This window comes from Plasmodium knowlesi (genome assembly GCF_000006355.2).
Source record: "Plasmodium knowlesi strain H genome assembly, chromosome: 8".
Taxonomy (NCBI): Eukaryota; Apicomplexa; class Aconoidasida; order Haemosporida; family Plasmodiidae; genus Plasmodium; species Plasmodium knowlesi.
In genome coordinates this window covers 148,500-172,115 of record NC_011909.2, presented here as the reverse complement: position 1 = coordinate 172,115, position 23,616 = coordinate 148,500, and the positions used below count along the sequence as shown (strand labels likewise).

The window sequence follows — 23,616 nt, the reverse complement described above, 5'->3', positions numbered from 1 at the left end:
TCCGGGGAAAGCGAATTTCGAACTTCATATGAGAGATTTCGTTGTCCGATTGGCATTGACACTAAGCTGATCTTATTTGATTCTAGTTCTGCCACCCATGTTCATGAAGCAGGTGCACCACCACCGAACGTGCTACCACCAAGTTCCCACGCCAAACGTGCTAGCCTCCCCTGCATTATGCACACCACTATGAATAAAAAATGAACGAGGATTTAAAGTTAGGATCCATCATATGGCCCAACTTCAAGTCGCCCTTTAGCATCTCATGCTATTGTATGAATGAGGGATGCACCGTTTTATCCGTCGGTAGTTACGAAGGAAGTATTGTTTTGTTTAAGGTTTGGGAGAATGAAAGTAGCGCCCGCGGAGGTGGTAGTTGTGCCATTGGAAGTGCCAGTGCCAGTGTCAATGCCAATGCCAGTGTCAATGCCAGTGTCAGTGTCAATGCCAGTTTTCCCGGTTCGAATGAAACATGTGTGACCCCCGTAGACGGTGTGGGTGCTGCGTTTGAGGCACCAGGTGGAAGTTACAAGGAGGAATTTAAAAAAGTTACGGGGGGAAGGGAAAATCTAAGCTTTGTGGAGAAACATCACGATGGGAATGAAATACCGATAAGTAGTAGTTCTGTGGGGGGAGGAGAATTAGGGGAGGGTGTACATAACGCTAGCGAGGTTAATCTGCATAGAGGAGAGGCAGAAAGGAAGACAGAACAATTAAACGCTGACGGAACGAGTGCATATGTATACAACGGAGGAAAGAGAAATATCAACCGAGGGGAAGAGCCAGAAGTGGAACCCCCGGAAGTGGAGACACCAGAAAATAGAATAAACTTTCTCCCATATTGTATCCTCCTAAACAATAATAACAACACGTGTAGCAACACCATCGTGCAGTTATGCTTTGGACTGTCTTGCTCGTCCCTCATCGAGTGCATATCGAAGGAAATTCTAATTTCTCTGCACTTGGATAACTGCCTATATTTTTGGTCTCTAGATGAAGGGAGATGCTTTAAAGTAGTAAAGGGATTCAACTTCTTTCTGTACAATTTGAGGGTGTTGCCAGATAGACGGTTTATCATTTTGTCTGGAGATAAGAAGGTACTTCTGATGGATTTGTGGGGAAACAAAAATAGAGAAATCATTGCCGACTTGACGATGGATAATTACATGCATGGGAGGGATTATAAAAAAGGAGAAGTAGAATGTGAGAAAGGGGGAATACCAGGTACCGATCCAAATTCCAACAATAGCGATAATAAAGGTTCGAGTAGAAGTAGGAATTACTTCATTGGTGATTCAGGCGACAGGCATCACTCTTCTTCGTGCAGTTCAGGGGAAATGAACGAGAGGATGCTTGTGGATGGAAGGGATGGAGAAGTGGAAGGCAGAGGAACAGAGTCGTGGAGTGAAGTGACTTACGGAAGTGAAGTACCTTACGGAAATTCTCTCGTACATGGGAGCGAAACACCTAGAGGAGGTGCATTAGGTGGAGGTGCATTAAGGGGAGGTGCATTAGGGGGAGGTGCATTAAGGGGAGGTGGAGAAGAGGAAGAATCCATTTTTGTAAAGAAAAGTTATGCAAAACGAAGCAATGCAACCCTTGGTGTGGGTACCTTAAGGCAGAACGTGAGGAGGCAAGGAAATAGCTACGGCAGCGTGGAGGGGGAGAAAATTTCAGGTGAAAATTTAACAAATAAAAAAAAAACGGAAAACAGTAATCCTACAGAGAAGGTAAGAATATGCAGTATCGCAACAGGGTTAGTTCCATACCTTAAGGAGGACAACCAAAGATCACTGATCCAGTGTTTTAAATTATTGAAGAGGAAATTTTACAGCACATATAAGAAGAAGGAAAATTCTAAACAGGTGGTATTACATGATAATGAAGCAGATGTGAGTGGCAATAATTCATCCACATGTGAGAATGAAGAATATGAAACGATGAAACAAGGAGAAGTTAACAAGAAACTAAATAATCTGTTCAGTTGTCCAGTCATTATTGTTGCGTCCTTATCCAATGGAGATATCATATGTTGGGACTTAACAGATTTTTTAACATATTACAAAGGAAAATGTAGATTCGTAATCAGGATAGAAAAAACGGAACTTGATTTATACAACGAAATTGTGAATGAGATTGCAGAGAACTGTATTATGGATGAACTGCTGAAAATAAATGTACACACCTCGCATGATATGAATTTCAAGGCACATGATAGATGTGTCAAGTGCCAAGACGTGTACAAGCAATACAATGGATTATATCTTATAGAAGCAATGTTTATATCTAATCTGAGTCCAGTTGAGAACTGCCTTGAAATTGCTACGAATGGAAATTCCAGTCGTATTGGGGTGATAGATAGCTACGTTATCATTTTGCAAGAAACGAGATTGATAATTTATGAACGCAAGAACTTCTCCTCCATGTTTGTTCCGTTGATGGATTTATTCTGTCCAGATTATCACGAGAATTCTCAGAAGAGGAAACGTCGGAACCCGCAGTGGGTGGGCCTGCAGGTTGTGCGTAGGCCCCTGTTGAAGTTTTCTTCCGGTAGGTTCTACGCTCCCTCCGATGGGCACGGCGGTGTGGCGTCGCTGTTCGGTGTCGCTGTTCGGTGTCTCTGTTCGGCGTGAATAGGCTGCGCGATTGGGTTTGTTGCTTCTTCATCTGCCGACCATTACGGGGCACCCTTTTCGATGTGTTCACCTCTCCGCGTCGACAGGTCTTTTTCCGTCGGTAGTTCCCACCCACCTCACATCACAAACTGCGCACATCACAAACTACACAAAGCATGTTATGCACAGACCATGTTTGTATACACAGACCATGTTTGTATACAGACCATGTTATACACACAGCATGTTTGTGTACATACCAAGTATCATCGCACGTTGCCTCTCCCCCCTCGTAGGTATCTTCAAGAGCAGCGGGCTGAAAACGAAATCCTTCGACGTGATGCAGAAATTGTCTAAGAATGTTTGCGGCTCGATAATTGCGTGGACGACGGAGGGTAACTTTTACAGTTACACATTACCTTTGAAGTTTTCAAGTCTATTCCTGTCCTTCCAGTCAAATATAAAATCCTTCTTCCTGATGAAGGTTTCGAATAAGTACTTGGGATCGAATAAGAGCCCCATACCGATAGTGATATACAAGGAGCGAATATGCAGAAAGAGGAATTTCATGGGAAATGGAGAAGACGAAGGAGATGAAAACAGAGCGAATAATCATAACGAAGGGGGAAGTAATTACAACAACAGTAACGAATTTAGAATAAGAATAAATGAAAGTACGGAAGTGACACCAAGTTATTTAAAAAATAATATTTCAATGGAATCTATAAAATCTAAGACACCTTCAAATGATCATATGATATTTTCTAGGGATACCATTCATGAATACATTAATTTAAACAAAACCAATACCATCTGCAAGGACACCAGAGATAATAAAATGAATTCTATGAAGTATTCCCACTGTAAGGATGATTTATTGTTTCTCTTTATAAGCAGGAAGAACCCCCATAGAGTTATCCTCTTTGAGGCATTACTTAGTGCCTGGTTTAAGACAACCAACTTGGGAAAAATATGGCTTCTGCCAAAGAGGAAGAAAATTATCGAAGAGACAAAGGGTGTGAATTGTGTGAATTGTGTGAATTGTGTAAATTGTGTGAATTGTGTGAATTGTGTAAATGGTACAATTTTTGGTGGAAAAAAAAACGAACCCGTTAAAATGAACCCACAATTCACGAGGGAAGATGATATTGGGGATGCCACTGCGTGGTTGCATATGGAACATGTCCTTCCGCCCAACATACGTAGGTGCAGTGATCTCCTAACAGATTTATTGCACAATAAGGAGGGCTCTGTACAAGGTAAGCACATCGATAAGGGAGGTAGATCCATAGTGGCATACGCAATAGCAGAGAGGAATCAAAATATATATATTTTTTTAAGCTTCAGCAGTGGGCACATACTAAGTGCACTAATTAATTCATATGGGAAGTCGTCCCGAGGAAAAGTACTAAGAAACAGAGAGGGGAAAACAAATGGTACAGGAAGTAGATTCATTAGAGAGTTATCCATCCCGAATTATTTTTTAAAAAAAAATGTATTCATGACGACCCTACATTGTGAAGGAAACTACCTCGTAGGAGGGTCGAGCAAAGGAGACATTCTTATATGGGATATAAAAAGATTTAAATTGAAGAAGTTTATAAAGGGTTGCCATTTTAATTATGTAAGAAGTATCCACAGAGTTATTGATGAGAATAGGAATAAGGGAGGGAGTGGTACATATTCAATGAACAGAGAAAGGGAATCCTTTTGGATCTTGAGCTGTGATGCCAGTAACAATCTAATTCTTCTGAATCTGAATGAAAGCAACTACGATGAAAATAATTATGAATACCTTTTTTGCAAAAATGATAAATGCAGAATAGTAATAACGACAGACGAAGAATCGCTAAGAAAGAAAGAGTTGGAAATTCGGAGAAAAAAAAAAAAAAAAATTCTCTTTCTAAATTATATGAGAATTTTTTTTAAAAAGAAAGGATTATACAATAGTGGAAAGGTAACGGAAAGGAAAGACAACCTATTGCATATGCTAAAAGTTAAGAAAGACTTAAAAATAAAGTTAATGAAAGGTTTACATTATGCCACCACCACAACGAGCAAACCTGTTGGGGATTCCAAAGGAAGCATCTTCAACTTGAAGAGAAGAATTCACAAGAAAAGGAAGGGGCAACATGCAGAGATAAAAAATATGATGAATGTATGTCTTTACTGTTCTTTTAAGAAACTAGAAAAGAAGAATGAAATAAATTTTAAATTAATAAATCATGTGTATATTAATACCTTTTCATCTCTCTTGTATATCACATCTCTAAATAATTTGGTCTTCATATATGACCATAGCACTGGTCGATTTCTGCGTTCCTTATATGATTCAGACTTTGCTACCATGTGTGTGGTTCCGACAGAGACGCGCCACATGAAACTGGGCGTAGATGTCACCTCGGTGTGCATTCTCAACAGGGTGCGCACCGGTGGTAGCAATGTTGGCGAGAAGGTTAACGCGGTACTTGGGGACGAAGCCCGAGAGGAGGTTGATGGTTGGACCAGTAGCGATAAGAGTCGTAACCCGAGTGTGGATCAAATAAAGGATCGACTAAGCGTGAGAACAAGAAACGATGAAATTTTACAAAGGAACATTCCCCTCTTGGAGCACCGGAAGGATAGTAGTAGAGAAGTGTATCACTGCATCCCCCCAAAGAAGAGCATTCCTCGCGGAAACACGCATGGAAGAAGAAATGAGGAGCACCCCTGTAGTTATATAGTGAAGAGCCAAATACCAATCATAAGTTTTGTTTTATTCAGAGATAGTAATATATCCCAAAAGGCCTTACCATTGACAAAATTTTTATTTCCTTTTTTTCTGCCACCGAAATGTCTGCATCTTTGTAGAGAATTATTTTCCTTCCTAGTGAACTTTCCCTCCCTTCCATTCTCCTTGTGTATTCACGGGAAGGAATCCACTTTATCAACATTGATTCCGATATCGACCCAGATATATTACTTCTCCAAGATGCACTCAGTGAAGGAAGGTAGATGTGCAGGAAACGTTTTTGTTACCATTAGTGGAGGAAGAAGAGATAGGTACGAGATTCAGGAGAAAAAAAAAAAAAAAAAATTCATTCTTGATTCGTTGCACTTGGATGAACCATACATATATAATAACAAGTTTAAAAAAAAATACTTCCTAAGTGAAGAATATAAAAAGAAGTACCTCATTTTGGAGGTAAAGATGGGAAGTCTGAAACGACGGTGCAATGATTTTATGGAATTTTCCAAGTATAAGAATTTGCAAATGTGTAGGGATGACGAGGGAAATAGTATCTTGAACGTGGATCCTGCATTACCACCTGTAGACGCTGATTCGTTTGGGGTGGAAGAACCCCAGGGAGATATTCTCAACAATGAATATGTTCCCACACATAGTCGTAGCAACAGCCCTACTGACTGCAATAATGTCGGTGGTAAGAATATGCCTGAGAGATCCAACTTTAAGGAAGAACCTTATGAGATACATAACGAACTGGTTAAGGGCGAAGGAGGGAGTGTAAACAGACTCATTCTTAACGCCTCTTCAGGTAAGAAGAATTATCTACCTAACAGTAAGAGATATTCCAATTTTATGAGTAGAGAAAAGAGGAAGAAGAAGTATCACATGATGCAGTACAATTATTACAAAGATTTGAGGGTACGTCGGCAGACAGTATCTGGAACGACCAGATGGTTTTTAAAATATTCAGATGACGAGTTTGCAAATTATTCTTCGGACAAGTCTAGTCTGTACCTGTATGTGAAGCATGATAGGATTCGTCGTTGCGCACGCCGCGAGCATCGTAGTACCCATAGCCATCATCATGTGCAAACCCATCGGAAGAATTCAGGATCGCATATGGTATTTCTCTTTGAAAACAACTCCGTGGATGTATATTGCAATAGCGTGTATGTGAAGACTCTGTACTGTTGTTTTATTTTGCGATTTTTGAGTTTATGGTGCAGCAGTAGCAAGGGAGGGGGATACGACCCTGCTACGTTGTTCAATTTTAGGAGGTACATAATGGAGAACCTTCCGGATAGCAATACGTTGAATCTGTTTCTTCTTAGCTACATATCGATGTACCCATATGATAAGAGCATACGAATACAATTGCAGAGGTTCATGTCTATGGTAATAGCAAATGTTAAGGACAAGACTTTGGACAAATACGCCAAAGCATCAACAGAAATGTTAAGAATAAATAATAAGAAAAAGAGAATTATAGAAAAGAGTATGGATGAAATATCTTTGTATGATACGACAGGGACCTATACAATTACAATTATGATACCAAAAGTGGGATCCTTTTTCCTTTATCCATTTATCTATGCTGATGAAATTTGCCTTACTCTGTTATTATTACTACTTCTGGTGAAATCCCATTATTTAAGAAATTCCAAAACGTTTTATACCAATGCCAGTATGATGACCCTCATAGTGCACCACATCTGTTACTACATTTTTGTGGATACCCAGTACCTCATCGAGAAAGATAACAAGTTTAACAGATTCAAGTTGTTCCATTTTATTCACTTGCTTTCCTTGAGCTTTTCCATTACGTGGGATTTCCACGTACTGATCCAGAGGGGCATTTTCACAAGCAATATGAGAAATACATCATACCTTTCCTTCAACTTACATTTGAAAAGGGAAGATTTTACTTTGAACGAAAGGGTGATTGATGAAAATTATTTTAAGGCACTCAAGGATTACTACATCCTGGGTGGGTCATCACCCTCACAGACAGGAACGGCCATTGGTAGTGGTCATGGGGATACTGCTTATGGGGGTACTGCTCATGGGGGTAGTGCTCATGGGGGTACTGTTCATGTTGCTCCTTTCTCCGGGGCGGCCATGCCCATTGCAGGAAGTGATAAGACATTAAGTCATTCCGTCAGTGAAATAAATTTAAAGAATTATATGGACGATTTTGTTGGATGTGCAGGTAGCGGGAAAGTTGGAGGAGAGTTTGAATTGGAGCGAGAAGAACAGATTTCACTGAACTCTTATGAGCATGTCTTCTCAGAAGTACAAAGTGAAGAGAGGAGCGCATTTTTGACAAAATCAAGTGAAGTTCTGGATATAGGGACCAGTGGATCGGCCCCATCCCAAATAGCAATTGGAGTGGTAAATCAAGTTAGTTCATCAGACCAAATACATCCTATGGAATCCATAAACACAGGACAAAGTTATTACAACGAATTATACAACTTATCATCTGATGAAAATAAAATAAAGTTGCTCCAAATGAATCGAAAAAAATCTGAAATTAATGAACATAACTACATTAGCGTATGTCACTTTATTTTAAACATTTTCGATCTGTACACATTGTCAATGAATAATATGAGTTTTTTAAAATTATTAATCAATACAGGAAGAACAGAACCTTATTTATTCTTGAAAACACTACATTATATAACCAGTAACGTTAATAAAAGAGTATCGTATATGAATAAAATATTATTCCTTCTGATAATCTTGATAAAAAATTATAAATGTATTTTTATTCTATACATGGATATAATTATCGATATCCTTTTGAATTCTCTGGATCCATCCAACAACGTTCGTATTCTATGTTTGAAAATGTCGACAAGCTTAATATATACCTTAGTTAAGCAGTATCCCATTTGTTGTTTTAATAAATTTACACAGCGGTTGGCTGTGGCAAATAATATGAACAAGTGCATATATTTGTATGATTTAAAAAATGCAAAAAAATTGAAAATTTTTCAAGGACATAAGAGAGACATTGATTGTATTAACTTCAACAACACGGGGACTTGCTTGGCTTCGTACTCCAAACTAGATCTCTCCTTCAAAATATGGAACTGCACAAATGCGGGTCTGTTTAGTGGTTTTTTAAAAATTCAGTCCAAGTGCGCCCGGGATATACAACTCTCCAGGATAAATCTCAGCTACTTGTTCCTCTCGGATGCCTACATCGATATTACTTACAAGAAGAAGAACGAATGGGCCCTGCGGCGTGAGGACAACGCGGTGTATTTGATATACATATAGCGGGTGGTGAAGTAGTCACGTCGTGATGCAGTCATGCCGTGATGCAGTTATGTGGTGGAACGCTCTCCGTTCAGTTTACCCCTGCCGTTAATTCTAATCTAGCTACCACTACGCCCTCGTATCAATCCAATTTCGTATCATAAGCGTACAGACTTTGCCGTCTCACCAAGCACATATCGCTCTGCGTGATCGCTCCCAATTCAATTTTCCCTTTCTTTTTCGTGTCAACCCGTGTATGTATGTGATTTCCTTTTTTTTTTTTTTTTTTTTTTTTTCCTTTCTCCTGATTTTTCCATTTAACATGCATCCGTTAGTTTCAGACGAATGGCGGCGGCGAGTTGACTTCGCGACCATAGGTTATTTAAAATGCTCCCAAGTGAGTTGTTTTTTTCACCAGTTAGGGGTACGCATGCACATGCGTGTATCACACGTGTAGATATATATACAAGTATGTTTGTGTGTGTGTGTGCGTGTTGCTGTTTTTTTTTTTTTTTTTTTTTTTTTTTTTTCGGTTCATAATTTTTTTTATTTAGCCCCCCCCCCACACACACACACTTATGCTGTGGTCATTTATCATCCCATTTCAACGATGACTATCGCAGCGGTTGCCTTTTTCGAATTTTTTTGCAACCTTCTGGCGAACTTTTTAAAAGAACCTAATATGAAAAAAAAAAGAGTAGGTACATGTCACACGCACGAACAGATGAATTTTCCATGCAGTATTGTTTTTAATGGCCCACGGGAGTTTATATCAATCGATTCCTTATTCCGATAAGGGTTAATTTGGGGTACATTCCGGAGGTTATTTTCCTTCTCTTATTCGTTTTTAAATGCGCAGTCCTACGCTACGCGTGGTAGAAGCGACGAGCAGGTACTAAGTCCCCTTTGGTAAGACATGCGTGATAGGAGAACCTTGGCAAAACATAAGGACAGGTGAGTGAATGTAGGTGTGGACGAAAATATGTTATGTCAATTTTTGTACACTCTGATTTACATTTCATGTATCAGTTGTATCCAACATCCGGGTGATTCTACACTAGAACTTTCGGTTCTCTTTTTAGTGTGGTATCCTTTATAATAATTACTTAAATAACTTCCTCTGCGCCAATACGGTGGAGATATTTGACACGAAGGGGAAGTGCACATGGGCTGCGCCTAGCTTTACGGCTGTTCGCCCCCTCTTGTTTGCAATGCAGAAGGCTAACAATGGTATTCACCATTGTGTGCGCATGCGTTTGCTAAAGTGGATTTATGGAGACTATGGTTTGTTCGTGTGAAAAGGGGAGAAAATGGGTACTGTCTTACTTTTTATATTTAAATTTTTTTTTTTTTTTTTTTTTTTTTATTTAATTATTTTCCTCTTGGAATATGCTAACAGGTGGGAATAATTGCGCGATAACAGGAACATTGTTCGACCTGTGTGAGGGGTAGACCCTATGCAAGAGGTGACAAATATGCAAATCTTACTTTTTACATCCTTAACAAAAAATGAACATTGGACGAATGGAATGAATTTCTACATGTGCATGACGCAATGGTCTCTTTACGTGTGGGTTTGGACCCTTTGGGAAAACAACGCACAATGGGAAAAAAAGGACCGCCGTTTGGGGTGCGAACAAAATAAAAAATGCCCAATATATTTGTGAAATTAGCAAAATTATTTATTTGCCAAGAACCAGAAATGGGAAAATTATTGAAGGAATGTTAAAAGGGGAATATCTCCAAATATGCATAAATGTACATTTATTTTTCTTTTTCAAAAATGGTAATATTTGTTTTTTTTTTTTTTTTTTTTTTCTGAAGGTGGAAGGAAAAAAAAAAAAATTGAGCGAGTTAGGTGGTGATCCATCGATGTTGCTTCCTTCCACAAGCTTGGGCATGGCGAACAAAAAAAAAGAAGGAGAAAATACTGTTTCGCGCAAATAGGAGATATATTTTTTCTTCTGTTTACGTTGTTGTGTGTTCCTTCTTTGTTTCTGTTGCCACAACCTTGCGCAGTGTAAAAGGGGGAAATTTGTCGAACGAGTGTCCCTGCGCGCCTTTTTTTTTTTTTTTTTTGTGTCCCTGAATTTTGGGGGGGGGTATATTATTGTATACCCATTTGGTTTTGACTACGGAGATAAGGCATACGAACAAAGAAAAATTATTTATTTGAATGAACATACTAATATGAAAATTAATAATAATATAACTGGAAGGAAGCCAAAAATTTTCGTTAATTTGTACTGATAAAAAAAAAAATAGGTTGAAATTTATTTTGATCAGCTCGTTTCCCCTTTATGGATGATAAAATTGTGAGGTGCCATTTTGGAAGAAATAAATAATACCCCCCTCCCCCCTTTGGGTAATACAAAATTACGTATGTATATATATATATTTTTTTTTTTTTTTCTCTTTGTTCGGTGGAAATGGCAAAATAAGGAAAAAAGATATGCTCCGCGAAGATGGTTGGCACCGTGTACTTAGTTCTTTATGAGACTAGTGTACAAGTGGGTATGAGGATATCCGGGAACGTAAGTATAAGTAAAATAAAACCCCTATCCGTTGTATGATGTATAAATATAAAATTATCGTGCATTGCACCTGATTTTTCTATGGGCCAATAAAGGGGCTATATATATGTTTAAAAGTTTTATTTCCTCTGGCGCTATTTGCGCACTGCTGCAAAGAGAAAAAAAAAAAAGATAGGCCGTGGAAGTGCTTTCCGAGTCACTTCAAGGGCATACATAACATACGAACTAACATAATACGTGTGGTAACATACGTGCGGAATATACGTGCGGAATATACGTGCGCAAAACACGAAGAGGTAAAGTTTCCTTCATACGCATACAAAATACCACACGAGTGATGGTGAAAGGAAAAAAGGAGCAAATTTATAAATTGACGCCTCTCAGAAAAAAACTCGTAACGGTTTTTTTATACTAAGCCCCATATTCACGGGAACACTGATTTTTTACTTCATTATTTTATTTCATTTATTATTTTATTATTTTTTTTTTTTCCCCCCTTTACGACGTGTTTTAAAAGAAAACTTAAAGCTTAATTCCAGCACTACGTTGAGGGTGATACATAAAATAATATATATAATTTTATTTTTTATTTTTTTTTTCCCTTTCTCTATCGCTTAAGCTATGTTTTAATACAAAATAGCATCTCCTTTCGTTATGCCATGATATAATTATACATCCGTCAGGAATTCGATATCGGCATTTTTTTTCATTTGCAAAAGTTTGTTTTTTTTTTTTTTTTTTTTTAACTGTTTAACTGAACAGAAATCACTTTTCTCATCTTCACCGCTTTGTGGAAAACCATGTATAAAAAGGTATGACCCCATGACAACATTAACGTGAATATTAAGCTGAGTGATATATGGAAAAAATATATATAAATAGAATAAAATAAAAGCTTACGACGTGAGATGAGAAGAGAGTATGCTTTTTTATGCGCGCTCAACTGCTGCATATGCTCCATGTGGATGATGCGAAGTTTGATAGTGGAAAGGCGGTGTTGCAACTTCGCGGGGGAAGGGAGTCGCGGCAGTTTGTAGGGGCACATTAGTTAGCGTGCACAACTCCTTGTGTGTCGGCACCGTTGTATGAACGTATTTTTTTTTTTTTGCCGTACATGTAACAAGGAGGGAAGTAACATGGAGGATGCGCGGGCGCAGACGTTGGGATTTTGGGATGGGCGAAAGGTGGAAAGGTTGCATGTGTATCCAAGTTGTGAATGAGCATTCCGGGGGAGTACTGTACTTGGTCGTACCGCATCGCCTTACCACTTTGCCGTATATCATCGCTTTACCACTTTGCTGTATATCATCGTCTTATCACCTTGCCGTATATCATCGCCTTATCACTTTGCCTTATATCATCGCCTTACCGTTTTTTCCACTTCATTTTCCCTCGCCAGGTATACGTAATCGACTGCAAGGGACACCTGTTGGGAAGACTGGCCTCGATAATAGCCAAGGAGCTTCTGAACGGCCAGAGGGTAGTTGCCGTGAGGTGCGAAGATATCAACATATCGGGTAGCTTGTACAGAAACAGGCTAAAGTACCAGGAATTTCTAAGGCTTCGAACGAACACCAATCCAAAGAAAGGTCCTCTACATTTGAGGGAGCCATCCAAAATTTTGTGGAGATGCGTCAGAGGAATGCTACCGCATAAAACGTACAAGGGTAAAATTGCCCTTAAGAAACTTAAGGTATTCGTAGGCATGCCATACCCATATGATAAAAAGAAAAAATACGTGTTGCCAAGTGCCTTGAGAGCATTCAGATTAAAGAAACATAGAAGATATTGTCGTCTTGGAACATTGAGTTCCCGAGTAGGTTGGAATTATGATGAATTGGTAAAAAAAAATGAAGTCTCAAGAAAGAATCTGTGTAAATTATATTACAAAAAGAAGGTGAGTGCATTGAATGAGAAGAAGGAATTGAAGGCAGAGGCGCTGAACATGATAAACCCTGAGGAACGCAAGGTGTTGGAGAATTTTGGCTATGCATAAGCAAACATGATGCTACTATATATGTCGTGTTTACAGGAACGTAATATGCATCAACACCACGTATAATGCATGCGCGCACTTGTACATGCATGTGTAATTTGTGCGTGTATTTTTTTTCTTTCTTTCTTTCTTTTTTTTTTTTTTATTCTTCTTTTTGCATGCTATACTTTATCATTGAAAGATGAAGAAGGGAAAGAAACATTATTTTGGCTAGCTGGACAGAGATGTGTACCAACGTGTAGGTTGTCTATATGTGTATATATTTATGTGTATGCATCCCTGAACATGATCAGGATAAGTGACTCACCTCATATATGCCAATGCACAATAATACCCTTTAAGATATTTTTAAAAATAATTAAGTTGTTCCAACGCGTGGCCATGAAAAATTGGGAGGGCCCTCCTTTGTTCGGCGCACAGTCTGGCATGCAAATGTGTTAGCTGAGTATGTTACGTTCGTGGTGTTCCTCTCTCTGTGTACAATAAGAAATGAAGGCACATAAATGCAGATACAGATTTCTCCCCTCATGTGTTCAGCTAAAGATGAATCATCTTAAGTTGATTTATCATTATGCTCGCTTCGCCAATGTCATCACCATAATACGTAGAAGCCGTTTTTTCCATTTTCCCAATAATATCTTGGAGGTTTAAATTGATATTGTTTAGTTCATCCTGCGTGAAGTAAGCGGAGAGGTTGTGCTTCTTCCAATGATCCACCAAATGAATGAGGAAGCTTGCCAAATTAAGAAATTTCGGGGGAGTTTTTTCCATTTTAGGGTCATCTGCAGGATTGGGCTGAAAAATGTCATCCCATTTTCTCCTTATAAGATCAAGCACATCGGTCAGTTCATCGGAGGTGTAGTTGCGTTTTACAAAATTGACGTAATCCTTTTGCTTGTCCCGGAGCATGGTTCTGAGGTGGTATGTAGTTAACTTGGTATGTACAACATGGTATGTATAACACGTTATATACGAGCTTGTTATATACGAACATGGTATATACGAGCATGGTATATACGAACATGCTATGTGTAGAATGTAGAATGTATGTAGCTGTTGTTAAGTGGGTAGTGCAACGTCTGTACTGAGGGGAGGCATCTGTATAGGTACTTACAACAGTTGGCGAATCTCCTGCGCAGATTTCCTCTGTTCGATTTCCTCCGGAGAGGGTACTTGGAGGGGGCTATTAATGTGAAAGAAATTCATGAGCTCATAATTTTGGCTCCGTCTGTTTCTCCTTTTAGTAGATTCCATTTGGGATTTTGAGGAGGATAGATTCAAGTTGATGTAATCCTCATAAGATACTTTCTGCTCGTATGTCCTAACTGGCTTCATATTTACTGAACTAACGATGTTGCAAAAATCTTTGTAGCTTTTACAATACTTAACTATTTCTTTTTTTTTTTCATCTTTTTTTTTGAACTCCTCATCTTTGATGATGCATCTGACAAAGTCGTTTCGCATCTTCCTTATTTGGATAGGTGCAATTCCGTCGGCGGGATCCATCTTGGGGGGGGAGGGGAGCTTTGCTAGGGTGTGTATTAAGGCGGTATACCTACTCAACTGTGGTATTGGTAAATATACGATCAGGTGAACGTGGACGTTTTTTATTCTGTTTCTTTGTCGATTTTGCGAAATGTGTGTTTTGGGTGTGTGAGAGAGCGTCTTTCCGTTATCTACCTTTCCACCTTGATCCCAGTTTATCTGATCGAGCTGATGTGTGCAGTTATCACTACCACAGCTCCTCTTATTATTGTACCTTTTTTTTTTCTTTTTGAGTTGTTATTATTATTTTATTTTTTTTATTTTTTTTTTTTTTTCTGTCCTATTTATTCAGTATGCTTTCCCTCCCCCTTGTGTGGATATCTAACCACATTGGGGCTACCTAGCAAGGAGGGGAAGAAAAAAAACTACGAGCTTAATCAGAATGAGAAGTAGCGTAGAAAGCAGGAGGGTGAAAACAGAACATGGAGGCCTTCTTCTTGTGGCAATCCCTTTTTCGTCTTCTGAATATACCCCCCTTTGGTGCATCTACCTTTCCGGAAAAGCACGTTTGAAGATACGAAAAAATTTTCATATAATTTTATGCCCATGTGCAATGATAATTAAATACATACCCTTTAATGATTCACCTTTTTATTAGTCTTGTTGAATATATAATTCATGTGGGATATCGGGGGAGGTACCCGCTGGGACATTTACTTAAGGGAATAACTCTCCGTTAATTTTACCCCCCATGCAGAAATAACGCACGAATTACGAATGATTGAAGAAGCGCATTCTGCACTACACATGTGTGCCAACGCATATAGGGGTTCCCACATAGTGATGATTAAAAATTTCCGAACTGTCCATTCGCGGAAAAGGAGAAATAAGACCAACCGCAGTAAAACATAAGGCTAATTCAAGGAGGGTATAAATATATGCGCCCCCTTTTGGGGGGTTCTCCGGATGGTAATAAAATCGGATGGAAGGAAGAGAGCATGTTCCAAGGAGGTTATATAAGATGATACCTCCAGGGATGTACTTTCCACATGGATGTAGTTAGAGGAGGGAAAATCAATTCATATTCTGCTTCATACATACGGACAAGGGTTAAAGTTTTATATTCTTAAGGAGTAGTAATCCTTTTATTGATTTTTTATCGTGTGGACATGTTTAAAGGAAAAGAACAGAATGAAAAATTTTTATTTAGTAAAATTTCCGTGCCTGTACCTGGAAACATCGACATGGATGACACTTTTTTTAAAATCCCTCTTTGGGTGGGCCTTTCCCCAAAGGCATCGTGTGGAGCGTTCGCCTCGTCTTTCCTGGCGATGCCGATGTTATTATGTATGATTGCTGATGAGGGGAGAAACGAAATGGCGACACGTGAATGGCGTGAATCACGTGAACGACGGGCGAAATGGCTAAAGAGGAGTTACTGTATCAACTCCGTCCACCACCATGTTAACCGTGTAGCTAAAAAAAAAAAAAAAAGGAGAAAGAAAATAATAGAAATTATAAAACAACAGGAAGGTGGCACGAAAAATATATGTAGTGCAAAAGTGACAGCCAATGTGTGGCACGAAAAAAAAAAAAAAAAAAAAAAAACGGGGAAGCGATGACGAATGGGAGAAAAATTGGGATCCACGAATTGCTACTTTCCAAGGTGACTAAGCTAAGCTACATTATCCCAGGGAAGAAAAACGAACTACGGTTAAGGGGAGAAGGTTGCCGAAGGTCATTCGAATTGGTTCAAGGGAAAGAGCAACCAACCGAATGGGGGAGTGTAGCAAAACAAGCCAACCCAGCTGTTCGACTGGAGTAGAAGCCAAGAGGGGGGAACTCAAATTTTCGTGAAGGGAAAAAAAAAATAAAATAAAAAATAGCATAATAAAATGAAAAAATTAGGAGAAAAAAAAAAAATAAATAACAAATAAAGAGAAAACAGAATAATCGAATAGTGCGGTTTTAGAACCCACTCTCGATTGGAAAGAGGAATATAATCGCGTCAAAGTTGCAGAGGAACACTGCTTTCATATATGCGTGTCACGGCGCTCTCCTCTCACTGCAGTCTGCATAGAGGGTGAGTGAGGTGAAGGCTTGAAAAAGGTTTCTTTCGTCAGAAAAGTTCCAACAGTTTCAGGGGAATTGTTTACTGTGCAAAGAGGATAGCCGCAAAACGCCTTGATAAGGTAAGAAACCATTTGGAGCAAAGCCATCTGTGTGGATTGGCAACCATGGAGTCCAAGAACAACCTGTACGACGAGTTCGGAAATTACATAGGAGAAGACATTGAGAGCGATGGGGAATACTCTGATGAAGAACAGGAGGAGGATATGAGTGAGGGGGCAGAGCAGGAGGCGGATTCAAATTCCGATTCAGATGTAGATGGCGGTGCAGATAGTGATGAACTTAGCGATGAGGATAGTGACGGAGGGCGTGTAAAGGCAAAGGAGAGAAGAAGGAAAAAGAAAAAAAGGGAAAAGGAAACTGGTAGTGACGATAGTGAAGATAGCCGTGGTGAAACTGAGGAAGAAAGCGACGGGGGAGGAGGAAAGCGCCTCGGCGATAATATGGACGAACTCCAGAGAGCGTATGAAGGAGTGGAAGTGTTCGTGGAACAGGAAGATACACAAGACATAGAAGAAGCAACAATCAATAAAATAAATACAAACGTAGAGCGAATCAGCTTTATTAAGAAGTTGGACGTAGAGGCCAATAGAAAGAACTTCGACTTGGTCGAAACGAGTCTCCCAAACAACACCTTCAGTTTTAAATACATGTCGGAGTTGATGACTCAAACGCAATTTATAAAAAATATTTGTATAGCTGGTCATTTCCACCACGGGAAGACGACCCTCATAGATAGAATAATAGAATATACTAGAGAGAAAAAGGACGACAAGAGCAAATTAATTTATGGCAATGGAACAAGTGGGAGAAACCTTAACAGCGGAACTGTGAGTTTCTTTCACGTGAACACCGAAATGGAAGGAGTAGTAGTACGAAGAAATAACCTTGGAAAGAATAATTCATCCATGGTAACTCCTTTCAATTCAAAAAAAATCGATCATTTAATAAACTACACAGATACAAGACTGGATGAACAAGCAAGAGGATTATCCATTAAGGCCATTCCTATATCACTTATTCTGCAAAATAAAATGTATGAAAATATATCTAGTAATATTTTACTGAATAAAAAAAAAAATAATTTAAAATATAAATCCTATCTTTTTAATATTATGGATACTCCAGGGCATGTAAACTTCTTTGATGAGTTTCTGTGTGCAGTGAATATCTGTGAATGCTGTTGCTTAGTTGTGGATGTCACCGATGGGTGCATGTACGTAACTGAGAATGTAATAAAGACATGCATTTACGAAAATGTGAAAATAGTATTAATTCTTAACTGCATAGATAAGTTAATAATGGACCTACGTTTACCCCCGAATGATGCATACCACAAAATTAACTACACCATTGAAGAGATTAACAAGAAGATAGAATCCTTTTGCGATATGTTAAACAAGAGTGGAAAGGAGAAGAAGAAATTTCTCTTGTCTCCTTTGAAAAACAACGTGCTCTTCGCTTCCAGCATTTATGGAGTTTTTTTTACCCTCAAGTCATTCAGTAAAATTTATTGTAATTTATACAGCGCATATAATATCGACATTGATGAATTTGCGCAACACCTTTGGGGAGATATTTACTTTAACGAGAAGAACTTCTCCTTCGTTTCATCTCCAGTGTATTCAAATCAGAGGAGATCATTTGTGGAATTCATCTTGAATCCAATTTATAAAATTTTCGGATATGTATGCTCAGAAGAAAAGGAATTCCTTATTCCTTTTTTAAAAAATTTTAATATTACCCTGAAGAAAAATGACTACCTTTTTAACAATAAATATCTTCTTAAGAAAATTAACGGAATGATATTTGAAGATACAACTGCTTTTGTGGATGTCATCCTGGACAATTGCCCGTCCCCACTGGAGAATGCTAAACAGAAGACAAGACAAATTTACTCTGGGTCGTTAAAAACGAAGTTATGTTATGACATGATGAGGTGTCTTAAAGGGGACCAAACAGATAATCTCATGGTTTACATAATTAAGAATTACCACCGACCAGAGTGCATCATTTTGGATCTCTTCGGTAGGGTAATGTGTGGTACCATCAGGAAGGGGCAAACTGTGCGAATCCTTGGGGAAGGGTACAGTCCAAGTGACGACGAGGATATGATAACACGAGTGGTTACTCATCTGTGGATTTACGAGGGCAGATACCGTGTCGAGGTCGATGAAGTTCCTGCAGGCAATTTCGTTCTCATTGGTGGAGTTGACATCTGCATTAACAAAACGTGCACTATAACGAATGTGAAGAAGAAGAAAATTGGACACGCAAAAGGATTGAAGAAGGAGAGCCTGAGCGGAACGAAAGTAACGGAAATTTTATCCGCATCAGAATTGGGAAAAAGTTTGAAGAAGGAAGAACGAACCCTCCTTCTCGAGGGGGAGGAAGAAGAAACGGAGATATTCTATCCTTTACATACCAAGTTCAAATATATAAATTGTGCCAACTCCGTTTTTAAGGTTGCTTGTGAACCTATTAACCCATCGGAACTTCCGAAAATGTTGGAAGGTCTCAGAAAAATTGACAAAACCTATCCTTTGTCGTGCACCAAAGTGGAGGAATCCGGTGAACACATCATCTTGGGCACGGGGGAATTATACCTGGACTGCATTCTGCACGACTTGAGAAAGCTTTATGGAGACCTCGAAATTAAGGTGTCGGATCCTGTGGTACAGTTTAACGAAACGGTTATCGAAACATCTGCTCTGAACTGCTTTGCGGAGACTCCAAATAAGAAGAACAAAATTCATATGATTGTGGAACCGTTGCAGAAGGAGCTGACGGATGATATTGTACAGGGACTGGTCCACCTGAACAAGGGCGAACGAGACACCAACGTGGAGGAGTACTTGCGTACCGTCGACAGGCTGTTGCTGGAGGAAGGAGCGAAGGAGGTACAGAAGGCGAGGCCAACGGAACAAGCGGTGGAGGAATCGGGGGAATCGAACAAATCGGAGGAGTCTGACGAATCCGACGAATTTGGAGAAGTTAGTCTAAAGGGAGGAAAGGAAGGAGAACCCTCGGCGGAACAACGCAATCAAACACTAAATTACAACCTAGACAAGAACGTTATCTCTCTACTGAGGGACAAGCATAACTGGGATATGCTATCGATAAGATCCATTTGGGCATTCGGCCCGGAAAACAACAGCCCAAATATCCTAGTAGACGATTCCTTGTATAAAGAAACGAACAAAGAAAATCTGTACTCCATTAAGGAAAATATTATTCAAGGATTTTGTTGGGCTACGAAGGAGGGACCTCTAATAGAAGAGTGCATGAAAAATGTTAAGGTAAAAATTTTAAAAGGTGATATAGATGATGACCCAATAAATAGAGGAGCCGGACAAATTATACCAACAACGAGAAGAGCTATATATTCGTCATTTTTATTAGCTACTCCGAGGTTAATGGAACCGATTTTGTTCACAGAAATTATTTGTTCAGGTGATTCTGTTTCATCCGTTTATAACGTGTTGTCTAGAAGAAGAGGACACGTATTGAAAGATTTCCCTAAAGTCGGAACCCCCCTGTATATGGTTCACGCGTACATACCAGCAATAGAGTCCTTTGGGTTCGAAACTGATTTAAGGACACACACAAGTGGCCAGGCATTTTGCCTGAGTATGTTTGACCATTGGCATATTGTGCCAGGGGACCCTCTAGACAAGTCAGTCATACTGAGACCCCTGGAGCCAGCGCCCATTCAGCACCTGGCGCGAGAATTTTTGCTGAAAACGAGGAGGAGGAAAGGGTTAACCGAGGATGTTACGATTAACAGGTTCTTTGACGACCCGATGCTCCTAAATATAAAGGACGAATTTGCCGAATATTTTTGACTGGGGCATAGTGCCACGTGTGTGGACCTGTCGGGAGGGGTATGGACTTTTTTTTTTTTTTTTTTTTTTTTTTTTACCTCCTACATTTGAATGTAAAAATTCTGACTTGTTCATACAACTTTAAGGATTTTTTTTTTTTTTTTTAAATTCTTAATGATACTTTTATCGCTACTTGCATGCTTTGTACGCGCTGCCGCTCCAGCTAGCTGCAGGGAAATGCGCAACTTTGCAACAGCACATTTTAGGATGTCACTTTTTCATTTACCGTGTCATTATCGACTTGGTATGCGTTATGTGCTTTCCCGGGCCAAAGCGTAATATGGGGGTAGCGCATGTGGGCATATATGCCTATATCTGCATTCCCCTCATTTAGTACATTTGACCAATTTATTTTCCTTTTATCAATCGTTTATGCTGTTTAAGAGAATACGCCACTGCGAGCTAGCTAATATGGGGGAAAAAAAAAAAAAAAAAAAAAAAAAGCTGTATGATTAGTCATTTTTTTCTTTTGCACACGCCAACGTTTAACTTATTTCGTTTTAAATTTTACTCGAGTTAATTTAATAGGTCCTGCAATGTGTGCGTTAAAAGGTTGCTCTTTTTTATTTCTATGTAGAAGGGGAGCTGCATCACGCCGTGCCCAAAGGTTCACTTAAGCAAGATGCATACACACAAAGAGGAAATATTCTTTACACTTGAAATTGCTCCAAAATGGGTTACCCCATACACACACAAAAAATAAATAAATAAATAAATAAATAAAATGTTTGCCTTATCTGGTGAATGGTTATGTATGTGCATATAGAATGGGGCATCCATGTATATACAAAAAGAAGTTTATTTTGTTGGTATCCCTCTTCAGAATTTTCTCCAACTTTTTTTTCACTTTCTTGGGGCACAAAACACATTTTTCACGCAATCACTGGAGCAGACATACGTTCAGGCTTATTGCGCAATGATAGGAATTATGATTTTTGTGGAAACTGTATTAGTGTGTAGCTTTGGAGGGTGCGATCATCATTTTTGCTCGTATCCGTCCTTATGTCAGCGCGTTCTGGCGTCACTATTGCAGTGCCTTATACAACCCCACCAATGTTTCTTTTTTTTTTTTTTTTCTTGTGGATGGTCACGCTTATGTTAAATTTTTGTAGAAGTATGCCATGCGAGGAAAACAAAAGAAAATTTTGTGTGGAAGAATGCAAAGTGTATTACTCATCAATGTGGCTATGTCATTTTGCACTTCCTATATATCATTGTGTGTTTTAGCAGTTTTGGTCCTTTGACCGTTTCCGCATTTGGCTGTTTTCCCCCTCCACATGACAGGACGGAATGCAGTATGTGCTTCTTACAGTGGAGTGCAATTTATATTTACAAATGAGGAGATACACCCTCGGTGAAATGAAAAAGAGCCTGGCGTAACGTGATGTACGTGATGCACGTGACGTATGCGACGTAGCTGTAGTGCTAATCTTTGGTGTTTTTTTTTTTTTTTTTTTTTTTTTTCGAACATATGTAATCTTTGTGTGTTCGTTAAAGGGTTAACGCTTAATGGGGACAAATGTGGAAAATGAACCAAGTGCTACATTAAGAAAAAATAAAATTAAGGAATACATATATATATATACGTGTACCTTTGCATGGTGTACATTATGCCATGAGAGGGCATGCCTTTTGTACGTGTGTACGCTTGTAATGAACAGGGATGCGCATGCATTCTATACCATTGAGTGAGAGACTGGGGTGACTGACAGGGTGAGGGATATAGAGCTGGGGAGACTGCTCCAATTGTGAGAAAACACTCCCCACCTTTTGTTTATTTGCACGTGGGAAAACGTTTGTTCCTACCCATTTGCGCATCCACGTTTGTGTATTTAGCATTTACCTTGTAGTGGCAGTAGGAGAAGTAGTACCCCCCTTTTGCGACATGCACGCTGCATACGCGCAAGGCGGATTTGTGGCAATTCTTCATCGGGGTGAGACGTTTTATGATATTTTTTGGTGCGTTTTTTTTTAAACCCCTTGCAATATTTTTGTAGCGTTTTTTTTTTTTTTTTTCTTTTTATTCTGCAAAACAGCATGGAATGTTTCTTTTTTCGCTCCCCCACCCCTCCCATTTTTGTGTTCATTTTTTGCCGTTCCTTTGTGAGTTAGCCTATACGGTACTTTTTCTTTTTTTATTCTTGTGCCTTTTTTTTTTTTTTTTTTTTTTTTTTTAATATGCCTTTTCGCTTACATTGTGGAGATGTACTGCTTCTTGTTACGGTTATGTTTTAACCTCTACATTGGCCACATTGCAATTTAAGGGTCTCCCTTTTATTGCGTATATGTTTTCGTGCAAGTGTGTTTCTATTGGTGGTGAGAAATTTGCGATTTTTTCGTCCACACGGCTGCTACCTTTTTCGTGTCCCCTTTTCGCCGTGCAAGTTTCCGCTGCACATGTGTAGGGCGAACTTGGCCCCATCGTAAAACACACACAAGACGCAACGTATTTGTGCACACCTTCATGGCTACGCATTTTGTTTGAATTTGCATGAACGTGCCTACCATTTTTGCTTGTGCATGTGAGTGGAGGGTGTCAGTGCACAAAAGTACACCATTGCACGAACGGGAGAACCGTTTAAGTTTTAAAGAGAAGAGTACTCCCCCCCACACCCCCTCCATTGGAGTGTTTCATTCCTCCGCAGTTATAGAAGGGATAGTTAGTGCTAGTAGGCTATTTTGCCTTACACGTGTGTGTGATAATCCCAGTTGTGTATACAAGTTGGTGTGAAAATATAATTTTTTTTTTTTTCCCATCATGTACAAGTTGCACGTGCGTGCAAAATAAGATACACCTCTTTGTGGCACACACACAGGTGCATCTTTGAAGAATTCTCAGAAGGTGAAAAAAAATCCATGTGGGTCTGAAAATTCTTGTAATACATGTTTGTAAGTAGCCAGGGCAGATATGCTCTTTTTCATCCTGAAGAAAACTCTCCCATTTTTTTTTTTTTTTTTTTTTTTTTTTTTTTTTTTA

At 39.1% G+C, this 23,616-nt stretch overlaps 4 protein-coding genes across 4 annotated transcripts; 3 read left to right on the top strand and 1 right to left on the bottom strand.

Moving 5' to 3' along the window:
• Positions 1 to 200: 200 nt before the first annotated feature.
• Positions 201 to 8,631, top strand: PKNH_0802900 (WD repeat-containing protein, putative; the record flags this gene model as incomplete). The annotated part of the gene is made up of 2 exons (XM_002258634.1): positions 201 to 2,550; positions 2,912 to 8,631. 2 exons carry the CDS (start codon positions 201 to 203, stop codon positions 8,629 to 8,631), a joined length of 8,070 nt encoding a protein of 2,689 aa, XP_002258670.1.
• Positions 8,632 to 11,944: 3,313 nt separating this feature from the next.
• On the top strand, positions 11,945 to 13,140 carry PKNH_0802800 (60S ribosomal protein L13, putative; the record flags this gene model as incomplete). Its single annotated transcript, XM_002258633.1, has 2 exons — positions 11,945 to 11,956; positions 12,544 to 13,140. The coding sequence occupies 2 exons, from the start codon at positions 11,945 to 11,947 to the stop codon at positions 13,138 to 13,140; spliced, it is 609 nt and encodes a 202-aa protein (XP_002258669.1).
• A 537-nt stretch (positions 13,141 to 13,677) lies between these two features.
• PKNH_0802700 (conserved Plasmodium protein, unknown function) lies at positions 13,678 to 14,646 on the bottom strand (the record flags this gene model as incomplete). Its single annotated transcript, XM_002258632.1, has 2 exons — positions 13,678 to 14,053; positions 14,255 to 14,646. 2 exons carry the CDS (start codon positions 14,644 to 14,646, stop codon positions 13,678 to 13,680), a joined length of 768 nt encoding a protein of 255 aa, XP_002258668.1.
• Positions 14,647 to 16,862: 2,216 nt separating this feature from the next.
• On the top strand, positions 16,863 to 20,600 carry PKNH_0802600 (U5 small nuclear ribonucleoprotein component, putative; the record flags this gene model as incomplete). The annotated part of the gene is made up of 1 exon (XM_002258631.1): positions 16,863 to 20,600. The coding sequence occupies one exon, from the start codon at positions 16,863 to 16,865 to the stop codon at positions 20,598 to 20,600; it is 3,738 nt and encodes a 1,245-aa protein (XP_002258667.1).
• Between the last annotated feature and the right edge of the window lie 3,016 nt (positions 20,601 to 23,616).